A 19,100-nucleotide genomic window follows, 5' to 3' on the forward strand; every position below is an offset into this window, starting at 1 on the left:
AGTAATTCTTTAAATACAAGTATGTTAATGTAAAACCACTCAATACATTGCAGTTTTTTAACCTTTTCTCATAAAAATGTGTGTGTCTACTTCAGCAACTATTTCTATTTTGACAAGTCATTCTTTACTGATGTTAATACAGCTAATGTTTTGGATTTTAAATTAAACCTAATGAGGTGTTTTAAATTTAGAAAGCGGTGGAACCAGCAGCAGATCTTGAAGCAACTGTTCTGCAAGCTAAAAAAAGCCAGGTGGTGATGGATACTGAACCAGAAGTGGCACGGGCAGGTGCAGCAGTGCACTCAGAGGCACTGATAGATACAGCACCAGTGCTGGAAGGCATTAAGGTAATCTGGATCACCACATGTTTTCATACTTTTGAATGTAAAGATTCAGAGCATTTATGTGATATAGAACCATGATAAATTGCTTGTCTGCCCCTTAACTTTTAAACTTCTCATCACATTCTCTGTTAAAAGCAACTACTTAGTGGATTGAAAATTCACCAATGCAGAAGCTGAAGTCAGCACAAAACGTCTCAGAGCATCTCCTTTATCTATCTGCAATTTTGAAATTAATATGCCTGTTTTGGGGGGCTCTTGCACTGTCTCTAGATAGAATGGGCCTGTGCATATTTTATTCCCAGCTTTTCAAGAGACAAGTGTACTTCACAAACTATGGATGTTCATCCTCATTCTCACATATGTTATTGAAGATAACTTTTCTACAGCCCAACTTTCCAAACTAACATTTTTTTTGTGTAATTTATCTTTTTCCTTACATTGTTTCTCAGTTGTTTTAATTGCCTAACCCAAGAATGAAGTTAAACATTCTTAAATGAGGTGATCAGTTATGGAATTTCAAACTCACATAATCAATCACATTAACTGAACTTATTACTGGCAGACTTCAAAAAACTATTTACCATAGCAAATCAACTCCCTTACTATTTAAAATCTTTGCATTAGCCTCAAAATCACTATGTGATAATAGTGATTCCAGATATGTAAAAAGAATCTTGAGTTTCTATTTTCTGCTAGAAGACTGTAAATCTTGCAGTAAGATCACAAATATGCCTTTCACTAATTTGTGTATATTTTCTGTACAGGGTGAGGAAATCACCAAAGAGGAGATTGATGTGCTGAGTGATGCTTGCAACAAGCTACAGGAACAGAAAAAATCGCTAACAAAGGAAAAGGAGGAGCTTGAGGAATTGAAGGATGATATCCAGGAGTATAATGAGGTGAAGAATGGGGCACAGAATTTCGTTTTCTGTTCATGTTTATTTTTAGCAGAAATGATCCACAAATTTAAAGATTACCTTTCTTTGTCATCTGTTTGTCTGAAATTGGAAGCTGAGTGAATGAACTTTGTATGTGACATTGCAGAGTCTCATTTGTGTAACATGTTCAAAGCCTAATTGTTATCACTGGAGCAGTTCTTAGCAGATTTCTTAGCAGATAATATTCCTGCTGCTGCTCTTGTTCCAGAGTAACTGAGGTAACAGGATCTGACTGACTGCTGCATGCTGCAGTTCTTTCTTAGCAAGTGTAGATGTCAGTATTACTGACACTGATTACTGAAACTTCCAAGACAAGTAAAATGAACCTTATCCAGTCTTAGGAAAAGTGTGGAAAACAACATTTAAAGGGTGTATGAAAAAGGCAGCAGTGTTAGAATTTATTGTTCTAATTGCATCTGGCTTTGTAAGTCTCTACACTTGTATTTCATCTATAAATGGCTCCTGTCTTGAAATGCTGGTTGAGGTCAGTAGTGTCTGTTGTTGTGAATTCACACCAGCAAGAGCTTTTCTCTTTCTTGACCATTTCTTTTAGGATTTGCAAGAGATAAAGGAGCTTTCTAAAACTGGTGAGGAAGAGGCAGTGGAAGAGTCAAAGGCGAGCAAGCGACTGACAAAGAGAGTGAACCGAATGATTGGTCAGATAGACAAAATTATTGTGGAATTAGAAACAAGTCAAAAGACAGCAGATGCAAAGCTGGATGGTGAAGATACTCCTGCTGGGTAAGTGACCTGGGAGCACTGGATGTGTCTCTGGCTGTTCACCTTCACTCTTGCTTATGTCTGATGTGTGGTTAGAAAAGAATTGGTGAATAACTTGTTGTTTAGAATATTGAGATAATTGATTTAAAAAATGAAGTTAACAAAATTGTGTTGTAGATTTTCTCTCTTCTAAGGCTAAGTATGTTTGAACTGATAAAGGAAAAAAGGATGTATAATTGCCCAGGTTGTGAGGGTGTTCTGAAAGTCAGTGTTGATTAGAGTCTTACCATGCCTCTAACAGGATTACAAGTGAAATCGTCCCCTTAGTCATGCTCCTCACACAGTAATTTTGCTCAGTGCCATTGACTGAAAAGGTGCACAACAGTGTGTGAGCATGTACATATTTGTTGTTATTTAGTAATAAAGGTCTCAGGAAAGAAATTGCAAGGGTTTGTAGTGTCTGGTGCCAGGTGGGTAAATGTGTCTAATGGAAGTGAGGAGATCATTTTATATGCTCCCTTTCCAAAAGATTTACTTAATTTAATTTTTTTAACACATAGATTTTCCAAGAAAGATTTTTCCTGATAGTTTCATTAAAAAATTCATTTATCAATGCTTATCCAGGTCTTAATACTATTGGAGAGTCTTTCAGGGAATGTTATGTTAAATGGTCATATACTGCTTGTTACACACACTGGAATAGCTGGAAACTGTGACACAGACTCTCATGGTTTGTGATCATGAATGCTGTATTAATCTGGTTTATGCTTGCACCATTTTGTGTGATTTATTAAGAGAGTATCCCAGCTCCCAAAGAGCATAACTAAACAGAAATAGGGATTCTGCTTTTGTTGCTTCTGAGCTCTGTGTTTTCCAGTCCCCAGGGCAAACAGTCATTTGTTACAGATTTTGTGTAATGGCATTAAGGCAGCCATATGAATGGTGCTACAGAGAAGTTGTTGATCAAAACCATCTGAATTTGTAAACTAACAATACAATTTAGAATCTGTTTATATTGAATGTAATTATACTTTGTAATGGATGGTTTTCTGGATAATTTTGTAGGTGATTGTGGATGACTGAAAATTTTTAGTTTAAATATTGCTTAATTGTCAAAGGCTTGTCTTTTAACCTTCAGGATGGTGCAGTCATTATCAAGCCATGTCCAGGACATTTAGTGGCAGCTTGAGAAATGCTCCTTGCATAAAAGTCTGTCTGCACCCAGAGGAGCTGGGACTACACTGATAAAGCCCTTCTGTTTAGTATTTATTGGCTTTGCTGTCTCCTGCATTTCAGCTGGATCTGTTCTGGAAGATGTTTCTTCAAACAAGCAAAATACATAGGCAACAAGGGCTTTAGGTTGCAGCAGACAGACAGCTTGAACTTCATGAGATCAGTGTGCAGAAAGCAACATCTGAAACTTGCTAGTCCTTCCTTCCTTAGAGTCTGGTCCTTGACAGGAGCAAATGAAGCTGATTTAAAAAAAACAGCTCAACTGCTCAAGTTGATTAGTTCTCAGCTTTACTTTTCCTGTGACTCATTGAGTTTCTGTCAGCCAGCCTCTAAATATAAAAGGATGCTAGAAACATGGCACTGTATCTTTGGTAAATGGGGAGTGAGGGCACAAAGGGCATTAGATACACAGTCTGGGAAGCATAGAAAACTATTTCAAATGCTTCTGGGTATCTGTATTCTTTCAATGAAACATACAGAAACTGAAGCACAACATTTGATGGTAAGATAAAAATCTGCTTGCTGATCAGTAACTCCTTTTTGTATTTTCTGCATTCTGTTCAGGATTATAAATAAATAATTAGTAATTTTACAAGCATCATCCAGTACTGCCTTTTGTCAACTTTATTCCTTTGGAGGAACTGCTTGTCATGTAGAGTTTGTGCTTTCTCTTCAGGAAGAATCTCATCAGCATTGCTGAGCTAATTAATGCAATGAAACAAATTCAGAAGATTCCAGAGGAGAAGCTAACAAGGATTGCAGAGGCACTAGATGAAAACAAGGATGGCCAAGTTGATATAGATAATGTTGTTAAGGTAAGTGTCTGGACTTCTTAAAGAAAGTAAGGCTAACTGTCCTTCAAACATGGAACCTGTTTGAGCATAAATTCTTAGTGCAGTCTTTTGCAAGAATCTGTACTTGATGCCAGTGTGGTTTTTGGTATGTGTTGTAAATAGATCTTATAGAACAGCATCTTGAGAATCTATATGACTGTTTTTTGGGGGGGTGGGGGTGGAAATCCATGTCCATTACATTACCTTTAAAGCTGTAGGTTTTCCTGGAGATCTCTCTAAAATTCTGTAAAATACAGTAATTTTGTTATTACTTACAAATGGGAGGGAGTAGAACTACTACTGTTAGCCAAAGTGTTGACATAACATCCATAGATATATTTCATATCAGTAGAAGATAGTAGCTTCTCTTGCCTACTTGTATGCTTTTGATGTTTCATTGAGATCTATGTTTCCTGTGCTTGAAAGACAACAGACTTGGTTGGTGGTCTTTAAGTCCACTGTAAATGAGTTGTGTTTGTTGTCTGATTTGTCCTGTTGTCTCATATTGCTGAACATTCTCAGGTTTTCTATGCCTTTCACCTTCATTTTCTTGTTTCTTTTTTACTTGGCAAATTTAGATTTGTCCTGAAACTTACTTCCCACAAGTCATTCTGCTACTCGGTACAGAAATAGCATTTAAACTATGGCCAGCTAGAAAATACAGTATCTGTCTTTTGAAACACATTTTTCCTTTCTACTGCCCCAGTGGTGATTATCTTCCCTCTTGCTCTAAACAGCAGTTGCACATTTAGCAACACAGATAAAATGTACTTGTAAATTCTGCATATATTGCAGAATAATTCTAGGAACTTGAGGAGATATGCCAAGAATACATTTGTACAAAAAGCTATTTAAAGGAAGTTGGAATAATTTACTAGATTATTTTTTTCATTTGCTATCTGAAAGGCCCACCCCCTCTACTTTCAAGCTGTTCTAAATTTGTGTCTGTCTAGTACAGTAGGTCTTTTTAAATAAAATGAAAATAAAATTAAGCCTATAAATTACTGTCTTAAATACTTTTTCAACAGGTACTGAATCTCAGTTTTCCATTGAAACAGATAAAGTAAATGGATCTGTTTTATTAATGCTTTAAAATGTCTTTGTGTGTTGCACACACAAAAGTCAAAAGTTCTAAGTCTTTTAGTTTACATTTTAGCTTTTTTGTAATACTCTGGATGTATCTGAGGTACTGGTTATGGTTTGAATTAGTCTTCCGTGTAAGAAAAAAAATGCTGTTTTCTTGAATATGAGAACTGAATACTTTTGTTGTCTTAACAAAATTTATTATGGGAAAATGCCTCCATCATGTAAAAACTAAATGCACTCTCAATTTCATTTTATGTTCATGTAGGTTGTAGAATTGATTGACAAAGAAGATATTGATATTGGCACCAGCCAGGTTGCTGAGATTATGTCACTGCTTCAAAAAGAAGAAAAACTGGAGGAAAAAGAGAAAGCAAAGGAAAAGCAAGATAAGGAAGCTGCAGAAGCAAAGAATTAAGCTTCAGAATCTGAAGCTAATTGCAGTTGTAATCAAAATCTTGTATATCTTTCTGTGTCTAATGGCTACATATTACTTGAGCTTTGTGATTATGGGAAGTGTTTTGAGCTGATTCTGGTAATAAATCTTAGACATGTTTTCTGACATATGGAATGAAATTTCCGTTCGTCAAAGAAGTGATTTAGTGTCATTCCATACTGATGAAAACAGAATATGCTTCTTTAGCAGTGCTCCTGCCCACAAAAACATGTATTTGCACTCATTGTTGTGGTACAGTGATCCATTAAACTTGGAATTTTGCTGTATAAATTAAGTGTATCTATCATGGAGAAATGTTTCCCATTTATTTTCTTCCATTGTTACATGGGGCCCAACCTTGCTCTGCTTCTACCTTTTGGCTTTTTCAGAATTTAATACAAGCTTTCTGTTCCATCACAATATTACACATTTTCTAATCTGCTAGTGTATATTCCATGGCTTTAGTAGTAGCTGTATAGATTTAAGGGGTTTAAGGCTAAATATCACTAAGCTGTTGCCTCACTGACAGAGAATGTGGCATTCTGATCACTTCTATGAATTCATGGTTATTACTATTTTCTGTTGAAGGGAAAAATCAGATTTATTTTTCCCTAGAATGGAAACTTGGCATGAAGTTTGCTACTTATGGGTGCCTTAAATTTCATAGGACTAGAGAGTAGAGTATGTTGCTTCTACTCAAAACTCCATGAATTATTAAAGCGTTGGAATCACAGGAGCCTTTAAAATAGTTTCAGAACACAATCTGTCACATGGTAAAGTAAGTTAAAGTGTTTGTCTGAATAGCAGAATGAAAATAATCAAAAGGGGAAAATGTCAGTTGTGATCTTTTTGCATATATTTAAAAAATGTAGCTATCTTTGTGTTCTTGTTTTTCATCGGATAATTACTTACACCGTAACTAGTTCTCTTACCTCTCAATTTTCATCTCAGGTATATTAACCAAGTATAGTCAGAGTACATAAATGTGTTCATCTCATGGCTTTGCTTACTGTGCAGTCAGCAAGTAATTTCTGGTATTGACAGTGCTTTGATTACATTATTGGTTTTCTAATTGCTTATAGTCAATATCTTTATATGTGTGACTACATACTGGCAGTAGGTCAAGGTTTTCTCATACTTCTTCTTAGTAGTAAATTTTAAAGTTTTCAAATACTAACTCTGGGATGTTCCATAATTCATGGTACCCTAAATTTTACACTTCTCTTAAAATTTATTATAAAACACATGTAGTGCAGCTTGAACCAGCAGGGTTGAGGTTTGGGGTTTTTATTCTGTTTTTATTTTACACCCAGTATTATAAAATGTACGACCATTCTTGATTTTGTGTACATTATAGAGAGCACATCTGACGATGGCACTGTACATGCTGATATTGAGGTGGGCAGTTAGTACTTAATGCTTTTAGTCATAGTAGCATATTTTTGTAGAAAATATCAACTCCCAAGCATATTTCAGCATAATTTCATGTGCAGTATTTATCTAGATTGGCTAAATTATTTGTACAAACTTATTTGAAGTTAGTGGAACAAAAGTTTTGACAGTCTCATGGCTTGCATGATATGGACCATTGTATTTAGTTGTTTCCAAAGCAATATGTACAGTGAGATGTACAGTTCTAGAAGAAGTCAGTGTGTAGTTCAACTATTGAGTTCATATTCTGTACAGTTTGCAAAGAAAGCTGATTACAGCAAGATCCTCCTGAGAATTACTGTAATTGTATCTGAAGTGTGAAATTGCTGTGGTGAAGCTGAAATTTCAAATCAGTACAATCTTTATGGTTCAGGTATCCCAAAACAAGGGGGCTGTTGTTTTCCTCATAAATCGAGATTACCTTGGAGATTTCAGCATGGAAGTCACTTTGTAGATTTTTGAAGATCCATCTTCACTAGGTGCTTTTTTTTTAGGCCAATGCTTGTGTTAGATGAAAATTCAAGAATAATACTGATATCAAAAAAAAAATACTATCTAGAAACTAATTTTCCATTTTATAATTTACAGCTAGAATTTATGGGCTTTGAAGAACGCTAAATTTTTACAGTGGCATATTTTCAATTTTAAAACAATGTATAAGAATATTACTTGACATTCCTGAAACGTGGTAAAGATACTCTAAAATTGCCTGCTACCTTTCATGGAATATCAAAAACCTAAGAATTGTATTCACTTGAATGCATGCAGATTTAAACCAGGGAAGTAGCAGAAAAAGCTGTTTTCAAATATTTATTGATTAAAGTTTTACAGAGCTTTAACTGTCCTGAAGGTAAATTGGCTGATGCAGTATTTGGGAGTTTAAAACACTTTGCTGTTGTTCTGTGTTTACTGTTCACTTACATTTTCTGTGGATTAAATAAGAAGGGAGCCAAAAATAGCTGGGTTTTTTTTTTATTTTATGAAGAATATTGTAATTAAAGTAATTGTGATACATTTGGACTTGCATGAAATTTGGCATATTGTGAAATCTACAGATAACATAAAATTTATTTAAATGCCAGCTTTCTGCTGTGACCTAAAGCAATCACAGGACATGCACACCAACCATGGAGAGGACTTTCATGGGGAATACCTTCCTTCTGTTGAAAGCAGGCCAAACCCATGACACCAGGCTTGAACAACACATGTTCTGCAAGCTTTAAAAGATTAGGAAGCCCTCAGTGATAAACTTTTACCGAGCTTTGAACCTCCCAAGCAGCTCTGTCCTGGTGGTACAGGCAACTGCATCAGAGCAGAATAGCTCCAGATAATGTGCTTGGTTACCTTTGGTGCTGACCAAAAAACCAGAAGCTGTTTTGAAATTCAGAGAAAGGATGACTTCCAAGTGTACATTAACTGGATAAAACTTATTCCTGAGTGAATATTTAATCAGGAGATGTAAATATTTCTTTAAATAATTTAAAGGATATGTGAGATTTCAATGGCTTTGTGACTTACACAGGCAAAGTCTCTGAGCTCAGACTTAGGTGATTGGTAAGACCATTGATGGGGTTGTTGCAGATTCAAATAAGATTTTGACTAAACTATTCAGGGGGAAAATGTAAAACACACAAAAAACTTTTTTAAAAATACATTTAGCACAGGGAAGAGAAGTAGAGTAGGATGTGATTTATTTTCCCCCTTCAAAACAAGTGTGTTATAGGACCTATTTTATTGAAAAACTTGTTTCTGTTTCATCTTCGCTCAAAAGATGGTTTTCACAGAGATTTTCATCACTGACTACATGCTGTGAGAGTCAATCTGCCTGCAGGTTAAGTGCCAGAAAGCTGGTTCACATGGAGTTTGTCAGCAGGACTGCATGTAGGTAGAGAACAGTCTCTTGCCAGGATAGTACCTTACACTTACATAGGCTTTGTCTGGGGGAAAAAGTTACATCTTTTATACAACTCCAAAATACTTCTTGCAACTTTATATCTGCATACATTGCTAATAATTTTAACTTTAGCTACTTCAGCATGTATTTAAATACTTTTAAATTGTTACTATCAAATAATTTGGTATACTTAATCAAAAGAATAATCCCATATTCTGTTATTCGTATGTATTCCAAATTTTGCTTTTCAGTTGATGAATTTCAGCCTGTATTATAAATTTAAGTTGAAAATCATTTGTCTGTGCTCTGAGCATACTGGTCCTGTGTTTGCCATAACTCAGTATAAAATTTTTATTTTAATTGGAGCTTGTGTCCTTTGTTTAGTTACAATAAAAGTATAATTTTTAAACCTAATCTCTCCATTATTTTTCTGTTGGTTTTGATAATCTAGTGTTAATTTGTTGTTCTTCAGATGAGATGCCAGGCACAGGGCTGGATGCTGATGAGCTGTGCCCATGGAAGTAATCTCCTGTCTGTTTTAAAACAGAATTTGGGAACAGGCAAATGCTGAGTCTGCACTCCAGTGTAAAGTGTTTCAACAGGTGGCTGAAGCCAACCTTCTGCCTTGACATGTTTTTAAGATAATAAATAAGCAGGGTTGGGTTGTAAATTTTTTCCTTATTTTACATAAAGCCAAATAGCAAATAAAAAGGTTTAAATGTGGTGGAACTTGTTCCTTTTAAGCTTTTGCTTTAAGAATATCCTTCAATGACCCTTTAATTAGGATGAATAGAAGTGGTGGGCAGCAGTGGTCAAACTGACTAGTAGAGGAATTGGGGTTTGAGTTTGTGAATTAAATGTAGACATTGGCAAGTGTCCTTGATCATATTTACTGAACTGCCAAAAAAGAGACTGACTTCTGGATCCATTGTTCTCTTTGCTGAGATGTATTAGTTACTACACTCTTGAATGAATCTCTATGACGTGTTTATAACAATTGTAATTGTTAAAAGCTAAGGGGAAAATGGGGGCAGCTTGTAGATTGAGATAAGGCAGTTTACTAAGGCAGCAGCAAAAGTTTGTGCATGCACAAGCATAGAGGAAAAAGAAAGGTTTATTCTCTACTCCCCATTATAGAGCGATGTTCAGCCTCGTCCTGGGAAGCAGGGCCTCAGCAGGCGTGGATGTTGCTCTGGAAGGCAAACATTGTAAATAATGAATATACTTCCTCCCTCCTCCTTTCCTTGGCTTTATATCTGAGCTGACGTCATATGGTCTAGAATATACCTTTGGTAAGTTGTGTCCCCTCTCAGGATCTTGCCCACTCCCAGCCCATTGATGGGGGAATGTTGAGACAGCACTGATGCTGTGCCAGCCCTGCTCAGCAGCAGCCAAAACATGGGTGTGTTACCAACACTTCTGCAGCTCCCAGGGCAAAGCACAGCACTGTGGGGGCTGCTGTGGGGGAATGGTCTCCAACTCAGCCAGGCCCAATGCAATTACAGACGTGGATTTGTGCCTTGTCTGCAACTGTGCACAGAGGGAATGGCAACTGCCTACTCTAATAGCAGATAATGAACATATTGCTGTGACTTCACTGGATGGAATCTTCTTTTGCATCGGGCTGGTGCTGCAGGCAGGCAGAAAACTGGGTGGGAAAACCTCTGACTTTGTGACATCACAGACTGAAAAGAATTAATATGGAAATTTTATTGCAAACTATTTTGGTAAAATGTCATTTAGAGGGTGAACACATCTGCATAGTGGTGGTGAGAGATTGATAGCCTTGTGGTTGTTTCATCGACCTGAGGCCAGAGAAATCTGTGTTCAGTTAATGCCCAGTCTATCAATAACACATCACTTGGCTCTTGTGCCACTGTAACTTAAAACCTCCTTGACAGTGACTGGGCAGACAAGTTCCCCAGAGCAGAGTCTGTGCAAGGACCTAGTACAGCATTTTGTAGCAATAAGGCTTTTAAATACCAAATGCAGACAGTGACAGATCATACCAAGCAGTTTCACTGGCTAAGGATTTTCACTTTTCCCACTGCTTATATATTTGGTATTTTCTTGAATTATTTCTCAACCCTGATGTGAGCAGGAGGATGTTTGTAGTATGTTTCTAGTTCCCCACCCCCTGTGTTCATTTCCACTTTTGTGTATTTTTGGATATAAATCTTTCTCAGTAGTTAAATATCTTTCACAGGTCAAAACTCTTTGGGGGCTCATTAGCATGTACAATTTTTACCCTTGCCAAACCTTCTGTGGTTTGCAAACATCAGTTTCTCTCATCTAACTGGCGTAAAGGATTTCTGCTATGCTAGAGATGGATCTAATGCAGATTTGCTGCTTTCCGTCTAGTATTTCTCTCTATGTATATTGGCAGAGCAGCTCCTTCATGAGCAGCCTGATTAATGTCTCAGGGAATGCTGCAGCAGCAATTTGAGATGTCAGTTCTCCCGTGCATGTTGGGAGCGGCTGCAGATTCTCCATCCCTCCTTTTGTCCCAGCCCAAAGGCCATCCAAGCTTTTTCCTAGTATTTTCTAACTGCATTTTCAGGTCCTCGATTAAGCAAGATTTTCAGACTCTGTTGTAAGGAGAGCTTCAGCAAGGAGCTGAAAGGCAACTGGGAGATGAAACTAAAAAAAAAACATAATTACAAAAAAAAATAAAAAAGGAGAGAGAAGTCTTAATAGTCTTACTAAATTAAGATGGGAAGTAGCAACCTGTTGTGCAGAAAACCTGGGCATCTTAGCAGCCTATTCTAGACTTGTAAAAGTGTTTTCTTTCACAAATGTAATCCCAAAGTAGTGAGCAAATCAGCAGGTGTTTCTTCTCCATTCTTTCCACCCCCCAACCTTTCCCTTTTTTCTTAATGTGCAGGACCAATTTGGAAAGATATCCATATATCTTGGACTCCTTGTTGCGCATCAGTTTCTCAGAACCTTGCTTTGCCCTGGTGGAAGTGGAGTGGAAATATTAATGTTTCCAGTGAACATCTCCTCACTGGATGGTGTTCAGTGCTTGTTCTGTGAAACCTCCAGTAGACTTCATCAGGCTCTGCTCTCACCTGCCTCAGTCATAACGACACCAGCTCCTCTCTGGGCCCTGTGCAGTCTCTGCTCCCAAGAGCAGGAGGCTTTCATCTTCCCTTCAAATCCTGCATGCTCTTATCATCAGCAGCTGTACAAGCCACAACATTTCAGTGAAAAATATGTTCCTAGGATGAGTCTTCAAAATCAAGAGTGACACTGAGAGGAAGTCATGCACATGCCTACCTGCAGACCTCCTGCAACCATTAAATTCTGTGATTAAACTAACCCTGCTGTCCCTAAGTGATTTAGTGTGATTTAATTTGAATTTTACCTAAGCCACTTGGGATCTTTTCCCTAGAAAATACTTTGTATTCTGAAAATGAGACCCTTTTGGCTATCTAGGTTTTGGACTTTCAAATTCAAGAATTGACTGGTGTCAACACAAAAGCCTTTTTCAAATAAATGACAAGGGGGAAGCACTGACAGAAAGCCCCTTATTTGTACTTTTTTGTGCCTTTTTGGTACACAATTTTTAGCTTCGTGCTCAAGAGAAATCTGATGTGGAAAATAGTACTCCTAGCCCGGCTCAAGGAAGATTTGTAACAGTGAATGGAAACAGGCAGGGAGAGCTGATAGTAGCATTTCAGTTGTTCATTCTTCTGTGTAATTTGCCTTAGAGTGAGTGGGAGGCTATAATATTCATTTGTTTTATTTTGTGACTGAAAACACATCCTCAATCAAGAGAAATACAGTAGAAATATAGGATATAGAGAAATAGAGAATCGGAGATGTACTTACATATGTACCACCAGGCGTGATACTCTTCCTGAAGCTGTTGCTGGAACATGGACGCTTGACAAAGCGGGGGAAAGGCTTTGAAACCTCCTTTTCGACTTTGAATACGCGATGCGGGTGAAGCAGACACGACCCCTGCGTTTTTCAGTAGAGCAGAGGGAGAATAAATCCTCGTGTCCGAGCCCCGGGACAGCATCCCGCCGGGAGCCCGCCGCGCCGCTGGGTGGCGCCCTCGGCCCGCCGGGAGCGCCGCGCCCGGATCCCTGCCCGGATCCCTGTCCGGATCCCTGTCCGGATCCCGCCCGGATCCTGCCCGGATCCCGCCCGGATCCCCTCTGATCCCACCCGGATCCCGCTCGGATCCCTGCCCGGATCCCCTCTGATCCCACCCGGATCCCGCTCGGATCCCTGCCCGGATCCCTGCCCGGATCCCTGTCTGGATCCCGCCCGGATCCTGCCCGGATCCCTGCCCGGATCCCTGTCTGGATCCTGCCCGGATCCCTGTCCGGATACCGCTCGGATCCTGCCCTCATCCCACCTGGATCCCGTCTGATCCTGGCCGGAGCCCGCCCGCATCCTGCCTGTCTGATCCTGTCTGATACTGCTCGTCATATCCCACCTGCACCCCCCTGAATCCCGCGTCACCTTCATCCCCAGGCTCCTGTCCTACGCTGACGGGCTCTGCTTCACACACTCACAGCGTGGTTTGGTTGGAAGGGACCCTGAAGATCACCTCGTTCCAACCCCCCACCACAGGCAGGATCATCGTCACTACATCGGGTTTCCCCATCCAGGCTGGCCTTGAATGCTTCCAGGGATGGGGCATCCTGGACAACCTGTTCCAGTGCCTCACCACACTCCTGGTATCACAGAATCTGAGTCATTTATGTAGGAAAAGACTTACAGGATCATCAAGTCCAACCTTTAGCTAATCACCTTCTCAACGAGACCATAGCACCGAGTGCTAAAAACCTACTCTATGTCTAACCAAAATCTACTCTCTTTTAATTGAAAACAATTACACCTTCTGGCATCACTGCAGGCCCTGCTGAAAAGTCTATCCCAGTTTTTCCACGGTCTCCCTGGAACCTTCTCTTTTCCAGGCTGAACACCCCCAGGTTTCTGATCAGTCTCCACAGGAGGGGTGCTCCAGCCCTCAGAGCATCTCTGTGGCCTCCTGTGGACATTCCAACAGGTCCATGTCCTTCCTGTGGCGAGGACCCTGGAGCTGGACACAGCACTGCAGGTGAGGGCTCGTGAGAGCGGAGAAGAGGGGCAGAACCACCCCCCTTGCTCTGCTGGCCATGCTGCTTTTGATGCAGCCCAGCATATGATTTGCTTTCTGGGCTGTAAATGCACATGGCCAGGTCTTGTTTCTCAAATCTCTCATTCCTCCCCCTGAGGATTCTGTTTTCTCAAGGGGATTTGTGGCTGTTTCTGCCTCAGTGCTTGGTGCCCCCACACTCCCTCTTCCCATGTTTCATCTCTCTGTCAACAAGGTAACCTTTTCTTGTGAACCAGAATAAATCTATGCTATCTGATCAAATGACCTGGTATAATCAGACACTGGACTTCCCAGAATTAATCCCTCTTTAAAACACAGCATCACTTTTAAGTTCTCCAATCTCAGTTTAAAATTTGACAGTGAAAAAGAATCCACCACAAACCTTTGGTAAGCTCTTTTGCTTGTTTGTTGCTATTGCTATCACTCTGTGATTTTTGGAGGTTTTCTTGTGGGGGGGAAAAAGTCTTTAAAAATAGAAAAATAAATTAACTCCCCACTCTTGGAAAATGAAATAACAAAAAGCCAAGCTGTCTCTAGTGAATTTGTCTAACTCTGGTTTCTATTCATTTGGCTTCAGCTGGCTGGTGGAAAAGCCCCTGACAATGTTTTCTTTGTGGGGCTGTTATGGGCTGCATTACTTTGGGTAACTCTGGGGCTGCTCAGCTCTTCCAAAAGTTTCCTGACTCTGTCATCAGTGACCTGTGTCCTGCCCTCCCAGAGCCCTTCTCGCTGCGCTGCTGGTGCGTAGCATTTGCTTATTAACTCTTCAGTGCTGAGAGCAAGGTGCTCAGTCATACCTGGTGGGTTTTGTCTGCCCTGACTGCAGAGCAGTCGATGTGACTCCACGTTGAGAGGTGACATCTAAACCCCCAGGAAGATATCCGTTCCATTTGTGATGGATTAAAATGTTAATCTGGGTTTGCATCTCCCCACAGAGCCCAGAACCTTCCCATTGCTGTAAAAGCAGCGGTGCCAGTGTGCTCTCCTGTGCAAAGGCAGATTCATCTTGTCTCGAGGGCTTAACAAATGCAGTACTCAGTGCTGTAAACACTTAGCAAAAACTGAAACTCCACACTCATTTCCTTGCTATGAGGCACTCTCAGGATCAAATGATAGGTCAGGTTAGAGTAGGTCACACAGATGTGAATCAGCAGCTTGGATGCCATGCTTCAAGTGACTTGGGTCTGTTACAAAAAAACATAGCTTGGTGAAAAGGTGTGAATTAGAGAATCAGAATAATTCAGGCTGGAAGGGATCCCCAGGGTCATCCAACCTTCTCAGAGCAGGGCCAAATTTAGACCAGGTTTCTCCTGCCTTGTCCAGTCATGTTTTGCTTGTCTCTAGGGATGACAATTAACACAATTTCTTGAACCCTGTGTCTGACCACCTTCAGGGTGATAATTTTGTCCTAAAATCTGGTGGGTGTGTCCTATGTTACAGCTTATATCTGCTGCCTCTGGTCCTATTTCTGTGCAACCCAAGGAAGAATTTGGCTCCATCTTCTCTACAATTTCTCATTGCAGATTGCAGCAGGATCTCCCTGAAGCCTTCCCTTCTCCAGGCTGTCCCCCTGAATCTTTCCTGTCTCCAGGCAGGCAGGCCCACATGGCTCAGTCTCCCTCCTGTGCTCCAGCCCCTGGCCATCCTGGTGGCCTCGCTGGGCCCACCCTGCTATGTTCACATCCATCTGGTGCTGAGGGGCCAGGACTGGAGTCAGCACTGTGTTACCAGTGCTGATCAGAGGGAAAGGACCATCCTCTGCTGGGCAATGTCCCTCCTAAGGCAGCTGTTGGCCTTCCTTGCTGCCAGAGCTCACTGCCAGCTCCTGGCCATTTCTGCCAGGATCTTTTCTGCAGAGATTTTGCCCAAAGGCTCAATGACCATCGTGTACTGGTGCATGGGGTTATTCCTCCCATCTGATGGGCTTTGCACTCACCTTCGTAGCACTTCATGATGTTCCCATTAGCCGGTTCTCCGCCCTGTTGAGCTCTGCACACAGCTCTCCCTCCCCTCCCACACAAGGACTGCTCTGATCACAGTGCTGAACACTCCACTGAGCAAGAAGGGCTGAAAGGAAACAAGGAGGTCACACAGTTAATGCACAGTGTGGAATAACTGAGTCTCACTTGCCAAATCCAAGAGGTTATTTGGGGTAAATCCCATTTAATGACAGGCATGACAATTTACAAAATTATTATTAAGTGAATAAAGTACCATGTGGTGTTACAGAAGGCCTGAAAAAAATATTAATAAACTGTTGGTTCAAATGTGAAAGTGCTAAACTCATTGACTATGATGTGCTCTAAAAATAGATGTGAGCCTCTGCATCAAAAAAATAATGCTTCCCTTAGGAAGACTTAACCAGGTCCAAGCAGAGACCTTTCTGGCTGAAATCCAAAAACTATTTTTTGGAACTCCTGTGTTAACTTTCTTTTCATTACTTTCTGGTGGGAAATTTCTTTTTGTTCCCCCTATTTCTGTTAAGCAGTAGTGTGTTTTCAGTTGCTATGATGATAACAGCAATGACGTTCCTACCACCATGAAATGTTTTAAGTTTAAAAGCTTGTGATTTTTGTACATTCTGATCTTACAAGTTAAAAATTACCTGGTCCCTATTTATGCTACATGGAGTGAAACTTTAAAAAAAGAGTTGTTCTTTAATTCATTCTCCACTTGTGTTTTCTGTCCTACTTGTTTTCTAGATGTGTACTATAACAAGGTTTTTCAATTTATTTAATAGAGCTGGTAACTGCATCTTAGAAAAGTGCAGAAGAGGTGGAACTTGACAAACCTTTGTCTAAAGTCAGTGGGTTCCAGGGTTTTTGTTTGAGCTATAGATATTTACACTGTTTGCCTCAGGTTTAAATTTTATTTATATGCTGTCTCAATAGCTCAGAGCTGCAGTTTGCTGGAAAGGGCTCACAGCCATAGGGACTGTTGGGTTGTTTGCTTCCCAGTAATACCTAAAGGTTATTAAAAATTACTAAACCCTTGAACTAAGTCCAATACAAGCTTGGATCCTAGTGAGGATTTCTTTGGGATGAGAATCACAAGGTAATTGGGTGACTGCAGGTCACAGTGAGAGCAGTGGGTTAAAAAGTATTTTCAGACTGTAATGAAACAGAATATAAAATATAATGATACCAACAAAAATTACAGTGATATCTTCCATACTGAGTTCCACACTCCCTGGCTCACAGCTCCAGAAGACTCAGTTTATGAAATGATTTTGCCTATAGCTGCTGTCAAGCTACCAACTCTTTACATCATGTGTAAACTCCTGGGTGTCAGTGGGAGCTGAAAAGTGGTTAGCTGGAAGTTAACTATTGAACTAACCTCCCAGGCAGTGGTGGAGCCTCCCTGCCTTGCTATCTTCCACCTGAGGTCTAGTTGTCATTCCTTGCGTGGGGTGCACATCTCCCAGGGAAGGAAATGCTACTTTTCAGGAGTTAACCACAAACCTGCCATCAGGAGGGTGTGAGCAAGAAGGTGTGATCCAGGACACAAATTCCTAGAGGAGGCAGCAGCTGGTGAGGCTGCAGTGTGATGGAGAAACATCTGGAAGCTGTGGGAGACTCTAACCCAAGCGGGATGGCGTGACACCGTTTGTCTGCCCCAAAAGAGAGTTTGGAGCAGCGTCCTGGGAAGGCTGGATATGAGATAAGGGAGGAGGCTACACTGGGTGTTGATGAGGTCTGAAGTACAGTGTGTTGAAGCCAGGTTTGGGCATTGCTCCTCACCCCTAGACTCAGTGAACTGGAGCAAGTCCGGATTAAAGAGAAGCAAAAGTGGTTTGTTACTGTGAGGAAGAGTTAAGAGCAATGAATGGCTTTAATCTGGAAAATACAGGACTGGGGGCAGGGAACACCCACATGTGGAAATGTTTGCTGCACAGTGCCCGGTGCTCCATTCTCCTCAACAACTGCTGGGATAAGACAAGAGTGATCATCTTAACTTTCAGTGAAATTGCCAGAGCAGTGGGGTTTCCACAGACTCTCACTAGCACAACTTGAGGCGTTGCAGTTTCTGGTGCTGGCTGGAGGTTGCTGGGCCTGCAGCTCACAGCTGTGACAGCTGCTGCAACTCAGCAGTTGATGTGTTAATTTAAACCAACACCACTCATGCTTTAAGTTATTGCGCCAGACTACACTACAGAAGAATTTGGGATGAGGCCAGGGGACCTCTCTCATCCAGTGCCCTGCACAAAGCAGGTTCCAGCAAGAGCAGACTGCTCAAGGCTTCATGCCTTGAGTTGAATTCAAGAACTCAGCTCCAAGATAAAAATGCCACAAGCTCTCTGGACAACTCATTTAACCACTTTTATAGAGACTTTAAAAACAATTTATATTTAATTGTAATTTCCCACACTGCAACTTGTATCCATTTTCTCTCTCCCCTCACTGGGAAGTCAGTTCTGTTAGCTGTTACTTATTACACCCCTCAATATCTTGTTTCCAGGTACCCAGCTCCTGGACTGTGGTTCTGTTTCATGCTGCAGAATGGGAGGACATGTACCATTCCTGCTTTGGCAAGGTTTGAGCATCCAAACAGGACTTCTGTACCAGCTGAGCTGCAGAGGTGCTGCTCCTTGCTCTCATCAAAGCCTCTGTCTCACAGCATGGCAGGGCTGGCTGGAGCCCTGGGAACTCCACCTTTTCACAGGACAGTGGATACATCCCTGTCTGCAGCTGATGTGCAGTTGAAGCACTCTGGGATGAGAAGCTCTGCAAAGACTGGAGTTGTTTATTGTGATGATTACTAAAATAAAACTTTAAAATGCCTTAATGTAAGGAGCTCATTGGAAGGTTTACGATTTGGGGTGTTTTATGAGGGTAGAAGTTATTTCCAAGAACTACATTAGAGTAAGTCCCCCTTAGGATGATGCAAAAGGAGAGTTCCAGTGTATTACAAAATTATCATGGCTATAGCTTTTTAAGCTTTTAAGACCCCTTAGTATCAGGGGGAAAGGGGAAAGGAGAGTCAGGCAGCCAAAACAAGAATCTGTTTCTATTGGGAAACTATTAGAAAGATGCAATGTGATGGCTGGGACCCAGAGAGAATTTAAATGTCAT

General features: G+C 40.6%; 1 protein-coding gene across 2 annotated transcripts in view; it reads left to right on the plus strand.

The window, feature by feature from the left end:
• LETM1 (leucine zipper and EF-hand containing transmembrane protein 1) overlaps window positions 1-9,326 on the plus strand; it is a 28,683-nt gene extending 19,357 nt beyond the window's left edge. For both annotated transcript variants that reach the window (XM_015623906.3, XM_033513746.1), the window contains exons 10-14: window positions 192-347; window positions 1,109-1,243; window positions 1,836-2,023; window positions 3,912-4,050; window positions 5,420-9,326. In XM_015623906.3, coding sequence (XP_015479392.1) covers window positions 192-347; window positions 1,109-1,243; window positions 1,836-2,023; window positions 3,912-4,050; window positions 5,420-5,569 — 768 coding nt within the window. In that variant the 3' untranslated portion in view covers window positions 5,570-9,326. The remainder of the gene's footprint in view (window positions 1-191; window positions 348-1,108; window positions 1,244-1,835; window positions 2,024-3,911; window positions 4,051-5,419) is intronic.
• Window positions 9,327-19,100: the final 9,774 nt, after the last annotated feature.

Source organism: Parus major, chromosome 4 (assembly GCF_001522545.3).
Source record: "Parus major isolate Abel chromosome 4, Parus_major1.1, whole genome shotgun sequence".
In the NCBI taxonomy this organism is placed as follows: Eukaryota; Metazoa; Chordata; class Aves; order Passeriformes; family Paridae; genus Parus; species Parus major.